The sequence below is a fragment of the Lichenostomus cassidix genome, chromosome 2 (genome assembly GCF_008360975.1).
Source record: "Lichenostomus cassidix isolate B80296 chromosome 2, HeHo_3.0, whole genome shotgun sequence".
Taxonomy (NCBI): Eukaryota; Metazoa; Chordata; class Aves; order Passeriformes; family Meliphagidae; genus Lichenostomus; species Lichenostomus cassidix.
This window is the reverse complement of record NC_139482.1, coordinates 142,746,400-142,770,418: the sequence shown is the minus strand read 5'-3', so window position 1 is coordinate 142,770,418 and position 24,019 is coordinate 142,746,400. Positions and strand designations below refer to the sequence as shown.

Sequence of the window (24,019 nt, the reverse complement as noted above, 5' to 3'; positions counted from 1 at the left end):
TAATTCCAGCAAACACCTGCCTCAGGCACTCAGTCGTGCTTGACCACAAGTGTGTGGGATGGGCTGTGATGGGGATGGATGTGTAACCTCAAACAGGGCACAGCAGAAGATGTGTGGGAAGAGTTTCTGGACACCCCCAGACTGTGATGTGCCTTGTCAGCCAGGGGAGCCTGCTGGTAGCAGAGCTGGCTTCCCATGTTTGCTGGATCAGTCAGGGGAAAAGTGGTGATGTTTCACAGCACAGAGAGCTGGGCCCATCCTAGGTACTTGTCAGACAAGGGTAAAAGTGTGGTGTTTGTACTTCATGGCATTAGAGAGAGGCTGAGGTAGGAGCTGGGCTCTGATGGTCTTCGTGGGTTCCTTCCAACTCAGGATATTCTATGATTCTGTGATTTATTGAATCAAGATTGAGCTTGGCTGTTCTTTCAGTTTCATGTCATGATATATTTTGGCTATTTAAAAAACTGCTAGAAATTAAAAGTGTTTCAATCATGCTCATTTTGAAACATTGGCTGCAGAAACAAGCAGTACCAGAATCAAGGCTGTTGATGCAGAAGATTCTGCTCTGTTGAACATACTCTGGCAGCTATCTCACTCATTTTTATTTTTTCTTGTTTTTCTAGTCATTATTTTGAGCTGATACTGATTTTTATTTATTGTTTGATTTTTATGCCTTAAATCAATTTGTTTTATTCTCTTCCTCCACAGTCCTTTTCTTGAAAAGTGACTTAAGTGTGGTTTTAGAGGAAAAACTTTGATGGGAATAGCTAACATATGTGTAATATAGGTTGACAGAGTAAAGTATATTGTTTTCCCACAGTAATCAGTATTTTCTTGGAGTAGCAGAGGCCTTGACTCCTCCTGCAGCAGCAATGTGTGTGATACAATATCATGCATGTGCAGGATGCTACAAGGCATAGGCTTAGTCCTGGAAAACTTCGAACCACTGAGATAAAGCACAGATTATGTTTTGTATGCTTCAGTATCATTATTTTGAAGAACAAATTTTCCTCAAAGTGTAGGATCTGCCCGCAGAGTTGGTCTTTCACCTTCACCTATTTTCAGACTGCATTTTGCTTGTACCATAGTTCATAGAATAGGTCTGCCCCGTAGCACTGAAGTTGTGTGGAGTTTGTATGTCTTTTTCTCTGAAAAAAACCCACAGTTTATTCTTAACAGTGGTTTGAGTTTTGGAATTTACCCACAGACAAAGTGATTATACAAAAGAACCACAATATATGTAAATTTGTGTGGGGATTTTTTATTTATGGGTGTGTAAAGGGGAAAAATGAGAAGTATATTTATTAGCAGTTGTAAGCACTAATAATTCACATCTGTTGATTTAGCACTGGGACTGCAAAGACTGCACTTGGCCCTAGAGTTCTTCCCAAACTACCTCAGAAAGGTAAGAGATCTCTTTGTGGCTGTTCTCATAATGGCATATTTTAAATGTGGGTGAAAGTAGATACTTGTTTTAAATCTGTGGATCTTTTCAGCAGAAGTTTTGTTTCTAAAATGCCACAAACCATGAAAGCTTCACAAAACTGAAATGATTTTGGAAGATGGGAAGGTTTTTATTACACTGAAAGAATACACTTAGGGAGGAAAAAAAAACCAAACATGAACTAATTGAAGCTGGAAGAGACTCAGGAGGTCTTGTGGTCCAGTCCAGTACTCAGAGCAGAGCCAGCTTTCTGCCATGACAGTAGCTTGCTCAAGGCCATGTCCACTCGTATTTTGAGGATCTACATGGATAACCTCTCTGAGCTTCTGTTTCTATCCTAGACCACTCTTGTTGGTAAATTTTTTTTTTTTTTTCTCTAATATCTCTAATTCAACTTTCTTGATACCTTGGAGTAAACTGTATCTGTGCCATGTTTTGGCAATCAGGGTTGTGGTTGGTGCAACTACTTTGAAAAGAATCAGGTACTGTTATATGCTCATTTATGTGTCAATGACAAACTTGCTGAGAGCATCATCCCAGGGAACACCTTCCATAAATTTTTTTGTAGTCTCTTTAAACTCACACAGCAGGTTTTATCTAGTTTTTTTGAGTTGTTGCAGCAGTTGGCTATAAAGTAGAAAGTAGACCTACTTAGTAGCTGTGTTTGAATACAGAATCCATCAAAAATGGTGTATCTGTATGAGTGGATGATCACGAGAGAGCCTAAAGATCAGGAAATGCAGATTGTCCAGAATTCTGGAGCTAGATGCCTGAAATTGAGAGCGCAAATCATTTTAACAGAAAAAGCAAATGTAAAATTTCAACTTTATTAACTTATGATTATTCTGACATGTTACGATCTTTTGAAAGAGTCACCAATGATGTGCTAGGGTGGCACTATGAAGGAAGTCAACACTTCCTTGATTTAAAATGATACCAGGTGAAAGCTTAAGAAGGGCTTAAGTGAAGTACTTTGATAAGGGCTTCTGTCAGGGTTTTTCATGTCATTTATGATATGAAAACCCATGTGGATGATCAGTGTGTGTACATTTGCTACGAGGTAAGTCACAGAACCATATACAGGTATTAACACAGACTGTTTTTAGAACGTGACACCTGATAGTAACTATACAATTTCTTTCATGGAAACTATGCAAATGAGTGGGGTTTTTGTGTTGTTTTTTGTCTGTTTGGTTGGTTTTTAGGGTTTTTTGTTTGTTTTGTTTTTATTTTTTATTTTTTGTTTCTTTTGGTTTGTTTTTTTTTAGTATAAGTAACCATAAATATAGCATGGAAGTCTTGTTATTGCAGTGGGTGATATCCAAAAGGACCATTGTTGCTGTCATAATCAACTGTCAGGCCACCTTTTTGGCTGGTAGAATATGATACTAACGCAATGCTGAATGCTATAGGAAATTGTTCCTTCTAGTCAAAATGTGTTGGCTTTCATCATGGTTTGTAACTTTTTTTTCTCCTGTCCCCTTCATTTGTTTTAACATTAGAGTTGTTTGGTTTAAGAGGTTGTGGGTTGGGGGAATTTTGTGTGCACTTATGGGTTTGTTTTTAAGGTAGATTTCAGTCAAGTTATCTTAGGGAGCTTAGCAATAGAATCAGTAGATGACACTGAGAAAAAAAAAAACTACGTGAAAGACTAGTTTCAATTTCCTTCCATCAAATCTGCCAAATACACATTTTAAAACTTTTCATCTTTACTAAATTGTGAATATATATACAATTTTTTTTTCTTAGTTTTAGTTTCAATGTGTTATTCTTTACACTGCATAGATATATGTGCTCACTCTCTTCTGAGAGATTTTACAGGTATTAATACTGAGAGTCATGTGGGTTTTTTTTGTATGGAATTCAACTGTGTACATGAATAATTGTCATTAAAAGGAAGTTTTGTTATAGCCAGATCAATTGGTCTATAGGTGGTTTTGCAAAGTCTTTTATTATATTCAATACTTTTTGGGTTAGGTCCAGAAAGTGATCACTTTATTTAATTTTAAGCAGATAATCTATAAACTGACAACTAATAGCTATTGAAAGAAGCACTGCTGACTCCAGGAGGAGCAATTAAGTGAGACCTCAGTGAATGAGGGTTTTGTAAAATCATATTATCTTGCTTTTGTCGTAGACTAGGAGGACTTATGGGCAGTTATGGGGCTCAGTGACCATGTGATCATTGAGACAGTTGCAGTTTTGGTATGTTCCTAATTTCTTTAATATTAAAATATTAAGATATTAAGATTGTGAAAAACATTGTTTTGCTCTTTTGTTCTAGTGGCACTAAGAAAAATAGAAACCAGTCATCATCTTTCAATAGATAAATCCCATCAGCACATGGAAATGTTTCAGAAGCCTTCACTGTCCATCGATATACCACAGAAACCACAGCCTGGAGATTTGCCCCCAAAGCCTCTGCCTCTGGAATTAACTCAGAAACCTCAAGTGGGAGATTTACCCCCAAAGCCTGGAGAACTACCCCCAAAGCCTCAGCTAGGAGACCTGCCACCAAAACCACAGCTTGGAGACTTACCTCCAAAGCCACAAATGAAGGACCTTCCTCCAAAACCTCAGCTAGGAGAGCTGTTGGCTAAAACTCAAGGTGGAGAAGCAGCACCGAAGCCTCAGCCCTCAGAGGCAAATCAGAAATCTCACTCCGTCGATCTTTCTCCAAACGTACAGTCCAGAGACACCGTCCAAAGGCAAGCATCTGAAGAGTCTAATGACATAACACACACCCTGCCAGAGACCCCTGTGCCACTTCCCAGGAAAATAAATATGGTAGGTATTACTCCAGCTCCTTGGAAGTATTCGTGGAAGGCTTTGAAGTTACTGTAGGACTTTCTGTGCACCCTTGAGCTATGCATGCAATGCAACACAAAGGTATGGGTTGGCGTGGGGAATAAGCTGCCCCAAAGCAGCTTCAGATGGTGGGGGTTTACAAAGTCTCCTGCATGTTGAAACAAATACTTGCAACATAAAACAATAACGTTGAGAGCATGACAGTGTATTTAGTTTTATTGGGATTTATTTATTTATTTTATCTATGCCAATCACAACTCTGAAGGAATTGATGGTTTTCTCTGTTGCCTTTGCTTAATGGTCTGTGTGCCTTAGATTGCTAGACTATTTATGTTTGACTTTTGTAAACTTTAAGAAGGGATGTTAGCATCTGTTGTTAATAGATGCAAAACTTAAAGTCAAGTCAACTGCAACAAAGTAGTAAATGTTCCTGCAGTGAGTATTTAATGTTGATGCACTTAGGTGGTTGAGATGGAGGTTCAGATGGATTGATGAAGTGACAAAATTGACATTGCTGCATGGTGTGTAGTAGCAGATCTGGAACTTTGATTCCAACCCCCAGTTCATCTTGATGTTCATCTTGCTAAAGAGTGCAATTTCTAACAGAGGATTCTTAATGCATATGTAGATTGAGATAACTTTTTGAAACTCCAGAGCTCTCGAAAGATTTCCATCATGAAGAATACATCAAAAGGGAGATGGCTTTGTTTGTCAGATTGGCTATGCAAAGCACTTATGTAAAAAGGAAATAAGACTTCCATTCTTGTGAAACAGTGAAAGCAGAGGCTGAGGTTCTGCCTTGTGCTTGTCTGAAGAAGAGCCCTCTGGAGCCATCATTCTGCTTGGCTTCTGGCGTGGACTTGCCTGGTAACTCCTGTCTGAACTGAGAACAACAGGGCTGCTGCTTGGGCTTCCTGAGTGTTCTGGAATTTAAATATTGCAGGGATCTGATCACAAAGTGTTTGTTTACTTAGGTACTGTTAAATAAGTAGGCAAATGATGCTGGTCATTCTCAGCCACTTATCACTTTATTAAAGAAGAAAAGAAAGCAAATAATGGATTACCTGTTTAGTTTGGTTTTGTTTGGCTTTTTTTAAACTGTTATCCTACTGGATACAGAAAAATTCTGGGGAAAGGTTCTTTGTTCTCCAAACCTAGCCATTTTCACATGTGCAGTAAACTAAATAGTTCCACTGTTGTGCAGTGATTGAAACTATTATCTATATTCTCAGTATATATATATATCCCCAGGTTTTTGCAGATCTTTGCATGCACACTTGTATCTGTTCTTGTTCAGTGCAGCCTTTTTTTGTTCAAGTGATAATGTGCAAGAATTCCTCTTAAATGTATCTTGCCTCCATTTCCATCCTCTGGCTGTATCTTTTCCACAAAGCTGGTGAAATGCTTCATCCCAGTGAGCAGTGAGGGCTACGACAGCAGCCACAGTACTTGTGGGCACTTCTCTCTTGGGCTTGACTATTTAGCCACTAAACAGAGAAGCATAGTTTTTTTTAATTGGAAGCTTCAGAAAATTAATTCTTCAGAAATACAAATTTAAAATTCCAATGCTGATAATTTACAGGGATTTTAAAGGATATTTTTAGAGAAATAAAACTTGCAGTGAATGCTTCTGAAATCACACTGAGCACTTGAGTGTTCTTTTTTGTGTGTGTGGTGGTTTCTATAAAGGAGACAAAATACTTATTTTTAAAGGAAAAAAAAAGTGTTGAATGTAAATAAGAGCATGGAGGGATTGTTAATGATCACAGAATCTCATTATTGTTCAGTCTTAAGCATAAAATCTGATGTTAATAAGCACTTGTTGGGTACAGGGAGTTGGTGGTGGGTATTTGTTTTTTAGTCGCAGATTACATTTCCTAGAATAGCTTTCATTCCTTTCCACACCAGTGCCACAAACTGTTCTGGAACATGAACAAAATATGCTCTGGAACATATGTGCTCTCTACATAGCCATCCTTTTTTAATCCTTCCCACAATTAAATACACCTTGGGCTTGAATTCTGCTTTTTGCTGCTCTCTGCGAAAGAAATAGAATGTTAAAATCTGATGGAACCACAGTAATTCCTGTCATTTTTCATGTGCTCTTACAAGTTGAGTTCCATACAGTTCTCTAAGTTTAGAGGGATGTTAATTTCTTTATTGAACAAGACAATTTTTACCTTGCAGGAGTAGTTGCTTGCCTTCATCACTGGAGGATTGATTGGGAGGGAGCACTCTTGGTTTGTAAAGGTTCTCTGGAGTTGAAAACTGGGACTGTCCCCAAGTACCATTCCTATTGAATTCCAATCTCTAGTGCTAGATGAGATTTTTGTTTAAATTATATGAATATATTTTTTAAAAGAGAGGAAGTATTCTTTGAAGTGACTTCTTACTGCAGCAAACCTTTGTTGTAAAAAAACCCCTTGATCTCATATGAACTCCAGGTATTTTTGTTCATTTGTCTTGAGTAAGGGGGTTTTTTCAGTTTTATGTTGTGTTAACTGCTTTTTGCATTAAATCCCCCTCTAATTGTTATTTTTCTGTACCTTGAGCTTAGTGTGAGTGCTTTTTTCAGTGTGTCTGTTCTGCTGTTGAGCTGCAGGAATTTTTTTTTGCCAAAACATGGAGGAATTTCAAGAGGGTAGGTTACAGCAAAGAGAAGACTCCCTAGGAAATTTCCTCTGTGAAGTTAGTTTTGGCTTCAATTCCTCTAAACCTGCTGACTTTTTCCTTCAGAGCCCTTCTGCTTCTCATCTGCTTCTGCTTTTCTTGGGGTTTTGCATTCTTGTTATCTGATTACTTCTGTTAAAAGAAGGAACTGTAGGTTTTGAAGAGGTGTGGGTATGAAAATACAGGAATATAAAGTAGCAAGAGTGTTTTGCTGTGAATATTACTTACTTACTCTATTTGGAAATAATTTAAGTCATCTTCTCTGCCATAAGAAACATATGTTTGGGGAGGAGTCCGTGGCTGAGGCTTTTTTCATATGAATTAGCAGTATGCAGCAAAGCATGACCTAGAAAAGACTTGGACTCAGAATGGCAGAGCTGTGAGAATATCTAGTGTGACTTATCATCAGAAAATAGTACTGCCATCTGACATTAAGGTAATTTTAGTAAGAAATTGCTAACATTTGGATAGAAAAATCGCTAAAAAAATAATTTCCAGTCCTGTAAGCAGATTTGAAACCAAAGAATACTGTATTTTTGCACTAGATCCAAAACCAAAACTATAAGGATTACTGGGATTTCAATGCAGCATTTTTCTCAATCCTTACCTCTCTTGGAATATTCAAAGGAGAGTGGATTTAATTTTCTGTTTATGGTGTTTTGATGAAGTATGTATTAAAGGAAAAAGAGGGTATTTGCAGACTAGAACAACGTAAAGACATTATTTAAACTGTCTTCACCAGAGGAAGCAGAGGTTACTTAAGCCCTCTTAAGGGCTACATGTTAAGCACTGCACATTAAGTTCTGTTGAGAGTTCTGAATCTTATGAAAAAGAAAACCTACACCTGTGTAGATAACTTTTATTTTATTTATTTTAATATCCTTGCTGAAGCCGAGTTTTGTATTTCTGTATTCCCAATTGCAGGGAAAGAAATTGATAGTTTTCACCTTTTTGTAAAACAAAACACAACTAAAAGGAAAGATTCGTATCATATATATTTTTTCTCTGTTTCTCATGTCCTTCATCTCAAACTTCATTTTGGTTTTAGGGGAAGAACAAAGTTAGACGAGTGAAGACCATTTATGACTGTCAGGCAGATAATGATGATGAACTCACGTTTGTTGAAGGAGAAGTCATTATTGTAACTGGTGAAGAGGACCAAGAGTGGTGGGTATGTATCTTTCCTTTTTACAGTTCCACATAATTTATTTACGACTTTTATAGGAAAGCCTCTTTTTCCAAATGTGGAGGGTTTCTTTTATTTTTGTTTGTAGGTGGTGGGTTTTATTAGGTTTTTGTTTTGCTTTCATTTCTGTTTGATTTCTTTTTGCCTGAGCCAGCCCTTAAACTTCTGTTAGAGAAAACCCCTTTTATCTGGGAGGGGCAGTCTGTTAGAACCATCCCCACTAGGTTTAGCTTTATTGCTGACTCATATAGCTCATATTTACACATGTCCCTCTCTATAATGCACACAGCATTTCATTAAATGAAGAAGTGGTGATTCTTACTTCATTTAGCACACTTCCACCCTTCATGAAAATGAGATGAGATCTTCAGTTCACCCAAAATGTTCAGTTATGCCTACTGGGGTTCCTGTTAATCTGAAGAATAGTTTGTAAGTGGTGCTAAAACTGATGGTTTTCTCCTTAAATGAGGGGCAAATAACATTTTCCTTCCTTTCTTCCCTCTCATGTCCCGGTTTCATACCATACTCCCCCTATTATGGACTGCATATTGTTCAAGTGCTACCGCCGTTCAACACCACATGAAGGCTCCAGCCTTTCTTGACAATCCAGCTCAAGTCCCTAAAGCCTTGCTACATCATATTTCCCTGCCAGAGAATTATTACTGGGGATAATGACACAGATTTCATTTGACTAAAACAAGTTGTCATTGCAATGCTGCCTCTGATGTCCTAATCTAAGTGCAGCACAACCTCTGCTGCTTTGTTTCCAGCTACGTTTTCCTCTCACTCATCATTTAAGTGATGACTTTTTTCAACTGAAAAGCTGGCATCAGAAGAGCAGTGCCCAGTGGAAAGTGTCTGTGTTGCCCATATCACCCAGTCCCTGATTACTGCTGCATTCCTTGCTGAATGTTTTGTGAAGTGGATTTTAAGACCCTTGGGGACATGCCCAGCAAGTGCCATGAAGCACCCCAGTCTGAGTGTTTCTGAGAAGGGAAACGTGGGCTGGTGACTCATATGCTTCAAAACTTTGGCTCTCCAAGAGGAAATGGCCAGCCCTGTATGTTTCCCCTTCCCATTTTGTAAGCTTGTGGAAGAGGAAGGAATGTACACCATTATTCTGAAAGCAGGGAGCAGCACTGTAGCAGGGTGAGAAGAGGGTTATGTGGTCAGTCAGGGCTGCTGCTCCAATGCTATTTGACAGTTTATAATTGTGCATTTTAAACATGGAAAGTTCATATAAAATATGCCATTATTTTTTATATATTAGAATAAATTTATTAGCTATTTCTTTATAAATAATCATTATACAAAACACGTAGGAAGTGGTACGTGAAGGATATTTAATCAGACAACACTGTGATTTGTTATAAACACTAGTATGCACATAAATCATTAGGTATCATACTAATTCAATGAGAAAATAGCTGGGCTTTTATCACCTTAAGTAAGTGAAACATGCAGATTACCATAAGTAATTTCACAACTGCAGTAGACATTTCCCATAAGTGAGATGTTCAGGATTTATTCACTTAACTAAGATAAGTGGTTTTTAGAGATGTTACTGAAAATCAGCCTGTTAGACCAAAGAAAATCAGGCTTCTGTTTTGGTGAGATTCTTGAAATTCAGTGATGTATGTAAGTTTCCTAAAAAAAAAAAATTGCAGTCTTGTTCCCTTTAGATTTCACTGGCTTCATTTGTCTTATTTACAATATGCTTGTGCAGTTTCATTTTGTTCCTTTACACAAATTTACGTGTTAACTAAGCTCTGCTTCAGGCTGTCCAAGAGGTCACAGAGGCTCTGTGAGCAGTTCTGCTGCTTTTCATGAAGTGAATGCAGTCTGTGAAGTCTGGGTGTACACATGCACATCTATCTATCTATCTATATATGTATATGTACCTTTTTCTCCTGTGTTGCAGATTGGCCACATCGAAGGACAGCCAGAGAGGAAAGGGGTCTTTCCAGTGTCCTTTGTGCACATTCTGTCAGACTAGTCAAAACAAACAAATCCTAAACTTGAGCATTGCACATTCTTCATGCAAGACGGGCTTTTTAGCAAAAGCGAACGCTGCTGCCTCCCTGTAATCCTGTGCACAATTGTATATATAGCTGCTGTTACAAATTAAGAATTCATTTAAATTTCACCTCATGAGGTTGAATTATATGTATTGTAAATATACTGTGTTATTCTGCCTTTGCCAGTATTATGGTAGCCTTGGAACCTGGCACGCCTTATTGGGTTTGTTGAAGCCATCCTGGGCATTTAGCACTTCCATCTCTGTCCGTGCTGTCCCACACGTGTGGACTGCCAGCTTTCCAACATAGGTGGTCTCTCTCAACCATGTAACTGTACAGAAATGACTGTTCCTAATAACTTGGTATTCTCAATATACAATTAGCAGAAAGTTAGAATGAGTGAATGGTTTTGGACAATTTAAAGATCAGTCTGCAGTTCATAAGTGTATGCAGTTTACAGCTACGAAACCCACTTCGGTATTTATTTAATATAGTGCTCAGTTAAGTGTAATTATGAAGACAAATATTCACTGACTTTACAGATAACAGTAATGTTTTACAGTGTGCATACAGCATTTCATGTTTATATTATGTGGACCTATGCCAAACTGTGATTGCAGTTCCCCTGTGATATTACCTCACTATAAAAAGTTACAAATTTATTTCATTCGAAAACTTATTTTAATGAAAATTAGTCATATTGTTCTTTAGTAGATATATGTGAAATTTGCTGGTTTCTTTCACTGAATTCTTAGTAACCAAGGACTTCTAGCAAATGTTAACTGTTGACATTGTGCATGCATTTAGACGCTTACTTGAAACCTGCCTTTGTACAAAAGTAGTTCTGTAGTCATATAGCTACATTTGAGGAAAAGAACATTTTAACTTAATTGCTATTCAGATTAATGTGAGCTTGCAACAGTATTTGTTTATAGCTAAATTGGCTCTTTGAAAAATGATTTTGTGGGGTTTTTTTCCTCTGTCTTCAACCTTGCTAAAAGTTAGTTACCTAAAATAAAATTTTTAAGTGGTGATATAAATTTAAATTATATTTAATGCTCTAAAAAGTGGACGCTAAGATGACCTGTCGTGCATTTGATCAGGCTGATATTGACAGATCTCAGATCACAAGGATCAGGCTGGTTTCATGGAGTTCACCAAACTGTGACAGTAATGGTCGTAACCCAAAGCACGAAGTAACAGACATACTGTTATAAAGCTAATTTCTAAGAGAATCTTTGGAAGGCTGCATTTGACCTGAGGTTTCTTGAAAGTTGGTATAAAGTTGCATTGCCAGAAAACAATTCAATGTATTACTAGAAACTTTAATTTCCTGTGTCACTTTGAACATAATTTTTAATCTTTTGAAACATCACGCGTTGTGTTTTTCCCATGGTTTGTCTGTAGCGGATTCCATGACTTTCATATGTAGTTTTGTATTACTTGCTTTAAATGTTATTTTGGCTTCAGTACCTAGTGCTGCTATTTCAAAGCAGATTGTCTTGGCTGCATGGAAAGATCTTCATTTCATAAAAGCACATCTCAGACTTTCTGAGGGCTTTCATTTCTAATACAGTTTTACAAGACTGTAGTCAGTGAATATTTAATTCTGTTTGTGGTTAATTTAGAAACAAATATCAGTCTAAATCCCACATGGAAAAAAAATGCAAAACATTTATCAACTGTTAATGGTTTTATCATTTATTTAAAAAAGTGAATTAAAAAAAAATATGCAATGAGTGAGCAAGCCTGCTGGCATCTAATCTTCAGTATTACCAGCTCCAGTATTTCAGATTTTATTCTGTTTTTTATGGAAAGGAAGTCAGGTTTAGCATTTATTTAGCATTCCATTTTATCCATTACTACAATGTTTTAAGTTGCATTAAAGAACAAAACCTATTCACTTTTGTGGTCAATTGTATTTTTAAGTGATCTTGAAATAAACTGATAAATGCAAATCATATAAAGAAAACCTAGGCATGTAAAATTATGTAGAGTCAAATGTCTATTCTTTTCTACGCTCTTTAAAATAGTATACATATGCATTTTATAAAATGAAATGAGTTCCATCAGGAACAATAGTTCTGTTTATTCTGGCTTATTGTGGGTCATAAGAAATCTGAAAATGTATGATATTGATTGAGTTTAAGTACAGTATTATATTTGAACTCAATGAGCCACTGTCTGCAATTTTGTATATGACATAGTATTTGGAAAGTCTAAATCTTTATGGAAAATTAGCTGATAAAGGGTTGGGGGGAGGGGCAGGGGAAGATGCCCCCAGAGGGGGAAGTTTGCTCTGCAGATGATGTCTTATTTACTGTTGAACAACAGTTGCTATTTATTTTTTTATTACATAGTACATCAACGTGTACAGAAATCAGATCTGGTCATGCCACTAGTTAAAATCTTGACTTCTCATTGAATGTTAAGGTAAAAACATCAGTACACATGTCTATTCACATGTATTTAATGTGACAAGTTTTTGAGTACTGTATGTGTTAATTTCTACTTTTTTAATATTTAAAATTGCTTTTAAATAAATGTATTCAGTTGATCCCAGATATCTGAACAAGGCCCTTTTTGTCAACTGGAATATCTTCTAGGGAGAAAGTCTGGATTCCAAAGAGGTAGAATTAAAACACTTGAAATGTTTTCTCTTGAATATAAAGCACTTCCCAATATAATGCAATTAATGTGTATCTCTTTAACAGCTGTTAAATATGGATGCAATTGCCTTTATCTGGAAAACTTTACTTACTAAAGTTAGCATCAAACCACTTGTTTTGTCCATGAGTTTCGATTGCTTTCTCTCTGGCCTCGGCAGGCTCTGTGAGCTCTCCAGCCCCCTGTGTTGTTTCCGCAGCAGCCTGTGGGGTTGAAGGAACCATTCAGTATGGCCTGCTCTGTCTGTGGGCAGCATTTCCCAGCCTGACAGCAGCTCTCACACCAGCAGCTCTCACACAAAGCATTACTAACCTTTCCTGGATGGAGTGACTTTGTTGCTTAGAATTTCTGTTCTGACCCAGCTTGCAGAGGTTATTTTTCCCCCATCCCTGACTCAGTTCTTGGATGTTTCTCATTTAAGACCCATTCCTGTCAAAGCTACTCCAAAATGAACAAGTCATTTGAAATTGCTAGAAAGCAACGGGAACATCCTTTAGCCAGAGGAAAAGCTGGAGTGTGGAGCTATCAGATCTGGTTTGTATCAAGAATAGTAGCTGCCTGAGCTCAGGAGACCGCTGTGGTGAGAGCTTCTTCAGCACTGAATTGTGTCACTGGTGTGATGACCCATCACAGAACATTCTGCTTGTTTTATTTGGGGCTTTCAAATCTACATAGGCTAAACATGAGGGGGTTGGAGGGGGGAAATATGGATGTGGGGCAGGAGAATCAGTCTGGTTAAATATCCTGGTCTTGCTCAATTTCTACCATGTCACAATATTTCAGATAACAGCATTCAGAGAGACATTGATTCCAACAGTTCACTGTCCTTCTTGTATTACCTGTTCTTCGGTGACATGTATTGATTTCCTTTCCTAAGTCAGAATTCAGGTAGATATCTCATATACTGTTTGGAGCAGCAGAGAACAAGACAAATGTATGCCCAGAGAGCTCCCTTGTTGTTCAAAGTTTCAGTCTCCTTACCCTTCTCCTGGCAAACCTAAAGCTCATAGTTAAACAGAAAACTGGCAATCTATACCAGTGCAAGTGGTGCAAATATTAAATACCAAGGAATGAAACTCAGAAATAACTCCCTACTGCACAACAAAAAACAAACAGTTCAACCCTATAAATATTATTTGTTTTCAGATGCTTCCCCTCCCCAGAACTCTCTGGTTCTGTGTGACAGTTCACCTGAGCATCAACAGAAAACAATTTTACTTTGCTCCACACTGTGATAGTTTCATGCCACTCACACCCTAGACTGGGAACCCTCCTATGCCATGAAACCAGAACATGACAGAGGAGCAAATGTCCCTAAGTAAATAAAGTTCAGCTTCAGACATTGCATTCTTACAGAGAGCTTCTCAACTTAAGAGTTTAAGGCTCTTGGGGATGCTTTTATAAGACCCTTTAGCCCTTCTGAAACAGCTGGAGGCTTTTCAGGTGGATGCAAAATGCACACACGACTGTATGTTTTCATCTACATAGCTGCAAGACAACATTTTTCCAATCTCATACAAACTAACTATTCTAAGTTGTCTTAATGATACTTTTAGGGCTATACATAACATGAGTTACAGCTCTGTCATCTGCTGAGGGAGTGCTCGGGTTTCTTCCTGAGATAAGCTAAGTGCTGTTTGTCAACTCGGGCTTAAGCTGACACCCCCCCGAGCTGCAGTGGGCATAAAACCTGCATGTCTTGGCTGGTTCTGGTCAGCTGCTGTTTGGGAACAGTAAAAACGATAGTGTGTCACGGTACAGGCTCTGCCTTGTTCCTCTGTAAATTACAGAACAGATCCTCCCGTCTGCAGCAAGGCGGATGTCTGCTCCAGTCCTTTTGTAATGGTGGGGGCAGGGTGGAACAGTTTGTGACAGCTGTCACATCTGCTAAGCTGTCAGAGCAGAGGGGAAGCTAATCGGTCATTTTCTGCACCACCTGAAGAACGTTTTGAACAAGGTTTGAGATTACCTGGAACTTTAAATCCGATGTTAACGCTGTTAATGCTGTGCCTACCAGTTTGACCTTGGTTCTTGTAGTGTTTGATCAGAAAAATCCCTTCCCCTTGTCCATTTTGCTTTTCTCTGAAAGACTGTGTGGGACTAGGTCCATTCACACATGGGATTTTTTCCCCTCCAAGGCTAGAAGATAATTTTGTGCTTCAGTTACCACTAGGAATTATGAATCTGATTTCTCTTTCACAGTCCCATTGCATAGATGAATCAAGCCCAAACAGTCAAACTTAGCTACTCTAGAATGGCTGTATTAGAGGTGATTTCATTGTATTTAACTTTGATTGCTTCAAAACAGTAGCATTAGGTTTGATGGTTTTGATAACTAATTAATTTTCCCCCATCTTTTCCTCAGGGGATGCTCCAGGAATAACTTACTACTTCTGCCTACAAACTTACAGGCTTAAATTTTAAACAGCTCTTAAACCTAGTTTAGTAATGTTTTTCATGTCTCCCTGATGTCACATCCCTGTTGCAGTAAGAGTCAACAATCCCTCTGAGCTGGAGTTCTTACTGTTTAAATAAAATTCAAAAACTTAGGTATTGGAAAGGTCTGAAATGTGCTCCTGAACTTCAGAATGAAGGAAAGACAAGCCACCTTGAGCTGAATATGCCCAAAAGAGGTCAGCAGCTGTTTGGTGATTAAGCAAGTGTTTATTGTGGTTTTCTGTTGGAGTCTGCAGATTTCCTTAGTGACCCAGTGACACCAGTGGCCACTTGCTGCTTTAGACACCTCAAAGACAAAGCAGACTTTCTTTTTTTCAAGTAAAGGTTCTACTGCCTGTTATCACCTGTCCATACTGCAAGCCATCCCATCCATTGCTGCAGATCTACATATCCAAGTGCCTTCTCTTTATTCACTGTAGCCCTACTTCAACAGCTTCAGGCAGGAAAGCAAGAGCCCCAGGTAGCTGAGCAGTAAGTGAGCTGCAGCTAGCCACAGGCTTTCGTTTCAGCTGAGACTTTTTAGTGTGTGGCAACCCACCCAGGAGCTGGGGGAAAAAAAAGACTTATGGAGCAATTCCAGGACCACTGTAGTAGTTCTGACCTATGTGGACAGAAGCATGGGGAGGAAGAGCAGGTTTGTGATCCAGGATATTCCTCAGTCTCTGTCCTCCCTACAGGAACTGGGCCAAGCTCTCCAGAAAGAAACAGAACAAATGCTAAACCTGCCTTGATAGGGTGCACAGAGCTGCTGGCCTGCTTAAAAGAGAAGTTTAGCAGTCTGGAAATCTGGAGAGCAAGAAACAGATTCATCTGAAGTGAACTGACACCAAGTGATGCTGGAAGGCAGGGACTTCCAACGCTTTTGCAGAGTATAGAAATAAATCTGAGCTCTGCATGTGCTACAAAGTGGAGGTGTGAGAAGAGCAGGGGATGGGGGCTGTCACAAACCACAGCTTGGACACTTTGAAAGAGTATAAATTACTCCATTGTTGATGTGAAGATCAATCATAAGGAGTCAGCAGCTCTCCTGTGAGCACTGCCTGTAGGTTGGCCACATACTTACCTGAGAGATCAAGGTAATGCAGACTCCAGTAAAGTGAAGGTTCCTTGTCCAGGAGAAGTGGCAAGATCTCAGCAAAAAATACTTGGGGTGGGAGGGCATCAGGGCACTGAGACCATCTGGTCAGCATTATGCAAGTTGCTGCTATAAAAGTTGGGCCCTGAGAAGGAGCAGAAGGGCCTGTGCCTCCACATTTGGCTGTAAGCAAGGAGGTGCTGCTGCCCTGGTAGAGCAATCTCTGGCTGCAGCCTCACACAGGACCCAGGTGCACCCTTAGAGGTGGTTCTGGCACCCCCACTACCTCCTTGGAGCAGATCTGGAACAGTCACCTTAGCTGGGGACAGATCATCCTTTAACTTGGCACTTGTGTTCCCAGCCAGGTCTGTCTGGATGAGATGCTGCTGGGACCAGCAGAAAAGCTCCTTCTGTTCCCCTTTCCCTGTGGAATGCAGAGAAATTTGAGAGGAAAAAAAAAAACCAACCAAGAAATTTGGAGTTGGAAAACCCCTCTCTGCTTTAAAACCCTTGAGAGCAGGATTTTGTTCCTCTCATTTGCCCATGGCAGTGTTCCATCTAAATGTTTTTCACGCAAGATGTAAGCCCTGGTAATGTTAATTTAGATGGGGGGCTGCCAGGGGTCATCGACTCCCTCTGTCTGTAGAGCAGGCACCTGCTCTGCCCATGATCCATAGCTTTGGCTGCTTGCCTGGTGGAATATAAAAGAAGGCACCAAGTGTAGTACTTCTGCATAGGGGTACTAATACCTATGTGACTTCTCAGCATCCCAGCCTCACTGCTGCCCACATCTCCATCTGCTTTGGGCAAAAGACAGAACTTGTAGCCATTGTGGCAAGACCTGTGCTATGAATTGGGCTCCTGGGGGCTGCAGAGTGAACTGAAGCATCACAGCCCCCTGCCAGTGACTGACAGTAAAGCTGGGCAGCAAAATGCCATTTAGAGAAATTACCTTAAGACATGTTACCACATCTAATCCCTGTCCCTTCCTGAAAGGAATTGATGGTGCAGGAGAACAACAGCATCTGTTGCTGGAGGGAGAGCTTCCTGAGGAGCAGATGGGGAGGCTGTGTCCTGGGGGGACCCTCATTCCTGCAACCAAGATGTCATCAGTTGTCAACAGAAAGGGCAAACTGAAGAAAAAGGCAAGGTGCCTCAGAGATGTCACAACCGCTCCAAACTCTGAGTGTAGCTCCAGAGATGGAAAGAGCTCTTGGGGTTTGGAGGAAAAATTAGGCCTTGATTTGTTTCTTTGATCCTCCAAAGCTAGTCTTGTAGACAATGTCTCACTGTTGCGGCTTGGCTGCCAGGCTGGATAACCAGGCCTTGACCATAGCAGGGCCCAACACTGCCTCGGGAGTTGCCATCAGCTCTGCCCCAGGATGTCACTCCTTCCCTGGGCACCAGCCTGCAGCCCCAGGTGCTGCTCGCAGAACCAGGGCAGCTCCAGCAGAGCCTTCAGCCAGGAGACCGGCGGAGATGGTGGGGTTTTTTACACACATTTGAAGCCTGCAAGGTGCTCTGGCATGTAGCTTGTCCCTTCCCACGGCTGCAGAGCCTGGCCCGTACTCTGCTGTGCTGTGAGCTCCGTGCCCGCTGCCCGGAGCAGCCCGTGAGGGCAGGGCCATGGCTGGCTCCTCACGCAGGGTCTCTCCTGGTGCCCCGGGATGGATGTGGGGGCTGATGCAAAGGCTCTGCCCCGTGCCCCATCCTTCATCCCCGGCCCGGAGGGGTGAACACCCCGCGAGTGCCGCTGGCCCGGGAGGAGCCGCAGCCGCTGCTCCGGGGGCGGCGGGGAGGGAGCTTGTGAGGGGATCGGGGCTCGGGGCCGGGCGCGGCGAAGGTGCCGGGGCCGCCTCTCCCTCCCCCCGCGCCGCTTCCTTTTATATCGATGCGGCACCGCCGCCCGCAGCCACAACCTGCGGCCGTGACGCCGCCGGCAGCCGAGAGACGAGGCTGAGCCCCGTGCCCAGGTAAGGGCTGCCCGCGCCCCCCGGGCGGAGCGGGGCGGGGAGGCAGCGGCGAGGGGCGGCTCGGCGAGAGGGAGATGGGGATCGCCTCAGGGAGCCGGGAGGAGCCTGAGCGGGGCCGTGGGGTGGGCGCCCGTGGGGAGCCGCGGGGCGGAGAGGAGCCGGGGAGGACCCGGGGAGCCCCCGCCCCGCTGTGCCCCAGCCCCGGCGGGGACGCGCAGCCCCGCGGAGGATGCTCGGCGCTGCCCGGACAGCCCCGCGCCTTCCCCGCCGCCTCCCGCGGCGCCGGGCGGTCTGTGGGGCCGCGGAGAGAGCGCAGGGGCGGCCTGGAGGGAGCTCTGGCCGAGCTCTACTTCCCCAGGGCACGGGGATTGCGAGGCCGCCGGGGTCAGAGGGGCCGAGGCGGATCTGCTCCTGTCTGCGAGGGGGTGACAGGCCAGGGACGGGAGGTGCTCTGTGTCCTGGGTGCAGCGAGCGGTGTGACAGCCCTCCCGCCAACCCACACCATCTCCAGTCAGCGGCGGCTTGAAGCCGAGCAGCAGCACGCTGGGTTGGTTTGCCTCAGCAGGAAGCCGTGGTCTGGTGCTGTGTGCCATGGGCGCTGCTTGTCCTGGGCTGGGAGCAGCAGTGACCATGTTAGATGGAGGCTTTTTGTTCTGCCAGTACAGATGCCAGGCCAAAGACTTCTCAGTTGTCCTCGTTCATGTAAATCTTGTACCTCAAAGTTTGGCCCAGCAGTCAGAATTGTGCTGGACTGTCTGGCGAGGGGGTGAGCACTTCTGCTTTGGGGGATCTGCTACTTCCTCATCTGGGCAGGAATGGTGGTGTGGTTGTGATCGTGACTGTGTGAAAACTATCCCTCTCTTGAGCAAACTGTTTCAAAACGTTTAGTGCTGAAACAGAGGAAATAGCCCAGAGCAGCCCCTAAACCGTGAGGATTACCTGGCCATATGGTTTAGAGCAAAGTTACCTTTTGCCATTTAAAAATTAACTCTTATTTCTAATAAGAATTCTTTAATATACATGACCCAAAAATCCATGAGGATGATGTTTATTCAGTGTTTTGTTAGGTATATGATTAAAACAGTAGAAAGGCCCTTTTTTCATTCAAGCAAAGAAAACCCCACATCTGCACCCCAAACTGAGAAGTGCTTTGAAGAGACATGGGATTTTGGTGGAAGTTTAATGTCCTCTTTGTTTCAGAGCTTGACTGAAGCCAAGGCTGGCAATGGCTATGGCCTGTTTAATGTTGAGGAGGCCAGAAATGATGCTACGGGGAGTGGGGGGAGTGTTCATGGTGCCAACGTGTGTTCTGAAGGACCCTCAGAGTGCACATAGACCCCTTGGGTCATTTCAGTGCTTGGCGCTGCTCAGAGTCATCTTGCCTTTGTGAGAGGCAGCGTTTGGCTGCATGGCTCCTCCTGTGTTCCCTGCTCAGCAGGGACCAGGAGCCCGTGCCTGTCCAGGCAGCAGGATGCTCTCCAGTTGCTGTTGCAGACAGCAGTCCCTACCTGCTGCTCACTCTTGCTGTCTTGGAGCATTGCTCAGGCCAGAGGCCTCATTAGTGCATTCTCTGACAGTTGTCACCACTTGCTTTCTCAGAGGTGGTGATGTGGTTTCCTCTATGGCTCAGCAGGAGCCTCTGGCATGAAGAAGCTTCTGAGCAGGTCTGAGGCAGTGCTCTGCAGGGAGACTAGGAAGTGCTCAGCATTGAGTAGGAGCAGTTGTACCAAGAGGACCTTTAAAGATAATTCCAATAAAGTCCGGAACATCCTTTTCTCTAACTGGGATCGATAGTTCAGACTGCTCAGCAAGGAGCATGTGCGATGGATTTTCAATAATCGGCACAGCACAGCTCAGGCTTGAGGAAAAAATTATTAGGCCTCATTCTGTGCCTCTAAATGTGAATGTGCCCAGCAAGAGCTCTGGGAGAAGCTGATGCACTGGGGGGAGTTAAAACATTAATGCCGCCTCTGAGCATGGAAGGGCACAGCCACTCTCAGCTATTCTTTGTTTCTTTGTACTCAAAGGTATCAGAGGATAAATAATGGCTCACAAAAATAAAGATTGGTATTTGAGATACTTCCTGTGCTTGTTGGAGGAGAACAAGGCCCAGAGTATTTTGAAAGTAAAAGCATATTTCCTGTGAAAAACTGCTGAAGTGACGTGCAAGATTGTTTCAGAGCTGGAGGCACAGGCGCGATGATTCAGGCCAGCAGTGTTGGCAGCTGGATGGGGCGGCTGGGCTGGTGTGAGGCAGAGCGGAGGGTGCTGAGCACCAGCCTGTCTAAACCTGCAGATGGGACACAGCACAGCACCACGTGTTCCTCTTGCTGCCCTGGGAACAGGAAGACAGGCTGTGTCCTCTGGCTGCAGACAGCCTCAAGGGCTTGATTAGAGTCTACAGGTTGGTCTGCCAGTAGGTAGAAGCAGACCTGCTCTGGTTGACTAAGTATATGCTCCAGAGGCTGAGCAGAGAGCCAGTGTGGGTCTCTGGGCCACCCAAGCACAGATTCCATTGTGGGTATCAGGACTGTTTCTGTAAACTGAAGGTCATTCCTGCAGTGCTCTCTCCACCCTGACTTAGAAAGGCTTGTCTCCGAGGTTAGTTCAGAGCAAGACCTGTCCTCCTGATCATCTGCTTTAGGTTTTCCTTTAGTGCTTACCGTGGCTGTGAGTTCGCTAATCAGCTGAATCACTGCCCCCATGTAGACCTGCACAGTTCCACTGGGAGCTGAATGCAGCTCGCTGGCTCCCAGGCTCCTTCTCTCCCCTGCAGCAGCTCAGCTCCGAGGGAGGAGGTGGCTGGGAGCAGAACACAGCCCTGACAGTCTGCTGGAACACAGTTGCTGGAGCTGGTTTTCAAATCTGCAGCAGGGCTGTATCTCGCAGTGGGTAGGAAGCACTTTGCACGGTGTCTGCAGTTACTCAGCTGTTGGAAACCTTTGTTCTGTGCTGCTCTGTGTGGAGCTTGATACAGCTTGGAATTTTTTTTTCTTTTTGGTGTCTTTGTTCAATTACTGTCCTTGCTGGATATATTTTAAAACAAATACGGCACACATGAATTTATTCCCTTGAGATCTTTCTACACTAGAGATTCTCAAATTGAGTGTATGTGTGACCTTGTGGTAATAGGTGGGATAAATCTAATAGGTAGCTTTGGTTTCCATTCCCAGCAGTTTTTCAGGTGGTGCAAGCTGCTTTTCTATAATCAAAAATGCTTTTTTTTCTAAAATTTCTTTCTTGAGCTGCGTTTGCAATCTGTTTTGCAACAATTCGGTAAAATCTAACCCAGGAGTAGATCTACCTAGATCTACTGTTTTGCAGTACAAAAGATCTAGATAGATCTGCTAGATCTATCTGTTTTGCAACAATGCTGTAAGATCTACCCCACCAGGGTATCTAGTGGTCAAACTCATTATTTCTCAAAGGCTTGCTGGATAGAAAGGGAAAAATATCAAGTCTTCTAAATACAGCAGGAAACTAGGAATTTTATCTGAGTCTTACTAAGACAGTCTTTGTCTCAAACAGAAATAGGACCACCCCACCAATCCCAAGCATCTGCCTTGTTCCCAATCTTGAGGTCAAACCTCCTGGCCACAACCCTCTCTATTTAAGAAAAAGATGTAGACACAAGTTGTAATCTGTGCTATGAAAATCTAATCTGTGACCTAATTTGTTGTGATACCATGAAGAACCTGTCAGTAGCAATCATCATAACCCGTGGCACGGATGCACTGCCGGCTTTCCAAGAGTGCTCGCTCGCCGTAACCCCAGAGGGAGCAGTGTCATGCCAAGTGAGTACATTTGGGCTCCTCCACTGACAAATTTGGGGAATAATATACAGACAACTCTCAGATAATTTTTGTTATTCTTTTAAAATGCAAGTGGTATGGGCAGTCTTACTATGTGTGGAAGGGAACCTCTTCTGCAGGTGGTGCCTGTGGAACAGGCTGGTTTGAAATGTGTGGGAAGGACAATGAGATGCAACCAAAACTGGACAGTTTTCTGTGCATGCCATAATAGCTGTTTACCTGTGCATCATTCATTCCCCATGACCATGGCAGCAGCTTGGATGAAACCAACTCACTGGGTGAGTGGTTAGAGGAGGGACTTGCCTGAATAACTTCTCACCAGTGCGAGCTATGGTTGGCGTGGGCTGATTCTCAGAGGGCAAAACTGGCTGGCTTCTGGTACAGCCCCTTTGGGCCACGTTTGTTGTCCTTTAAGGAGAAAAATCAAGGTCTTCATTCGCAGTTACTGAAAACAGCACTGTCAATCTTACTCTGTAAGGCTGGAGAAGGAAGGAAGGAAGGGTTTACAGATCAGGAATGCACAAGCAATAGGCTGAAAAACTGGGAATTGTATTCCTAGGTCCCTGTACTGCTGCCTTTGTCGGGGAAAAGTCTTTACTGAGGAACTACTGCTCTATCAGAAACAACAGAGCTTCCATTTTGATTGCTCTAGAAATAACAGTTTGGGTTTTTAAAATTTTTTTTTAATATTATCTTTCAAGTGCTCTATTTGAAAGTACTGAATTAAAGTGTGCAGGGGCATGCAGTCTGTTAGCAACTGCTAAAATCCATGTCTGTACTTAGTGAGGCACCATCAACCCATTTGGACTTTGAGATCCAGTAAGATGCATGTGCATGGTCTGCTGTCTCCCCTGCTTACCCTCACTGGAGCTATCTGTGCTGCTGTTAAGGCTTTAGATCTTAAGACATCTTTTTTATTTTGAACCTCCTCTTTATTTTCAATACTTTGTTTCCTAGCATACATTAGGTGCATGTTAGCATAGAATACTTCCATTCTGGTAGTAATTTGTGTGTTCTTTTTTCGTATTTCGGTGTACTTTTATCCACCCTGAGCACTCAGAGCTCAAGTTTCAATGTGTTATTTGTTGATTTTTGTTCACTCCAGGCTTTTCCCTCCACCCACTCACTTCCTCTCACAAATGTTTCCTCATTTCACCACTTTTTCACACCCGTTTCTAGCACAGGGTTGCCTCCCACTGCGGGCAGGCTCAGCACTTCATCTGCCATTCACCTCTGAGGGACAGAAGTGACAGATCCAGGTGTGAGAGGAGGAGCAGAGGCAGGAGAAGGTGTTTTCCCATGTCAGGGGAAAGGCGCAGGAGCAGGAAGAGCAGGTCTTGGTGCAAGTGTATTTTTGGGCAGCAAAAGCAAAGGCTTGGAAGCAGGGTGGGTGTATGGGCGGAGGGAGTGAAGGCCGAGAGTGCAGATAGTTTTATATGTGTGCCCATGATGGGGCTCAGCACAATGTCTGTGTGTGCACAGCAGGGAGACAGCCAGGCATGCTGGGCTGGGACCTCTGAGGTTTGAGGAAGGTGCTTCTCCAGACCACAATGCAGCCAGACCACAATGCAGCCAGGCCTTCCTCAGCCCAGAACAGGCAGCTGAGGTGGCATTTGTGATAGCTCCAAGTTTTAATGTGCAATTTCGTTCTGTCTGCTTCTTATTTTTAACAAAAGGTTTCTCACCTCCCCTTGGACAGCACCAATTTCTTAACCACGTGGAGTACATCTGGCAGCTTACAACCTGTTAAAAAGAGGAAAAAATACCACGATGAAAATAACATGTCTGTAGTTTTAAATTAGGCAAGGGCTAAAATTAGTAGGAACAGGCCTGTCTGTGGCTGTGCAAACCAGCAGAGTATTAACATTCATCTGATGCTGAGCAAGGCAAGCAGAGGTTTGCAGCTCAC

General features: G+C 42.6%; 2 protein-coding genes and 1 long non-coding RNA gene across 7 annotated transcripts in view; 2 read left to right on the top strand and 1 right to left on the bottom strand.

Moving 5' to 3' along the window:
- Positions 1-12,690, top strand: part of ASAP1 (ArfGAP with SH3 domain, ankyrin repeat and PH domain 1) — a 144,983-nt gene extending 132,293 nt beyond the window's left edge. For all 3 annotated transcript variants that reach the window (XM_085053573.1, XM_085053570.1, XM_085053571.1), the window contains 4 exons: positions 1,347-1,405; positions 3,729-4,231; positions 7,971-8,093; positions 10,030-12,690. In XM_085053573.1, coding sequence (XP_084909699.1) covers positions 1,347-1,405; positions 3,729-4,231; positions 7,971-8,093; positions 10,030-10,104 — 760 coding nt within the window. In that variant the 3' untranslated portion in view covers positions 10,105-12,690. The remainder of the gene's footprint in view (positions 1-1,346; positions 1,406-3,728; positions 4,232-7,970; positions 8,094-10,029) is intronic.
- Positions 12,336-18,188, bottom strand: LOC146442426 (uncharacterized). The gene is made up of 2 exons (XR_014850264.1): positions 16,314-18,188; positions 12,336-12,996 (listed from the first exon to the last, which is right to left on the bottom strand). It is a non-coding gene; the product is annotated as an uncharacterized LOC146442426 (long non-coding RNA).
- The window catches only part of CYRIB (CYFIP related Rac1 interactor B), a 96,463-nt gene continuing 90,601 nt past the window's right edge, over positions 18,158-24,019 (top strand). For 2 of the 3 annotated variants that reach the window (XM_085053578.1, XM_085053575.1), the window contains exon 1: positions 18,159-18,298. The gene's annotated coding sequence lies outside the window, so the exon portion shown is untranslated. Of the gene's footprint in view, positions 18,299-24,019 lie in introns of all 3 variants that reach the window. The other variant, XM_085053580.1, reaches the window with a different exon arrangement.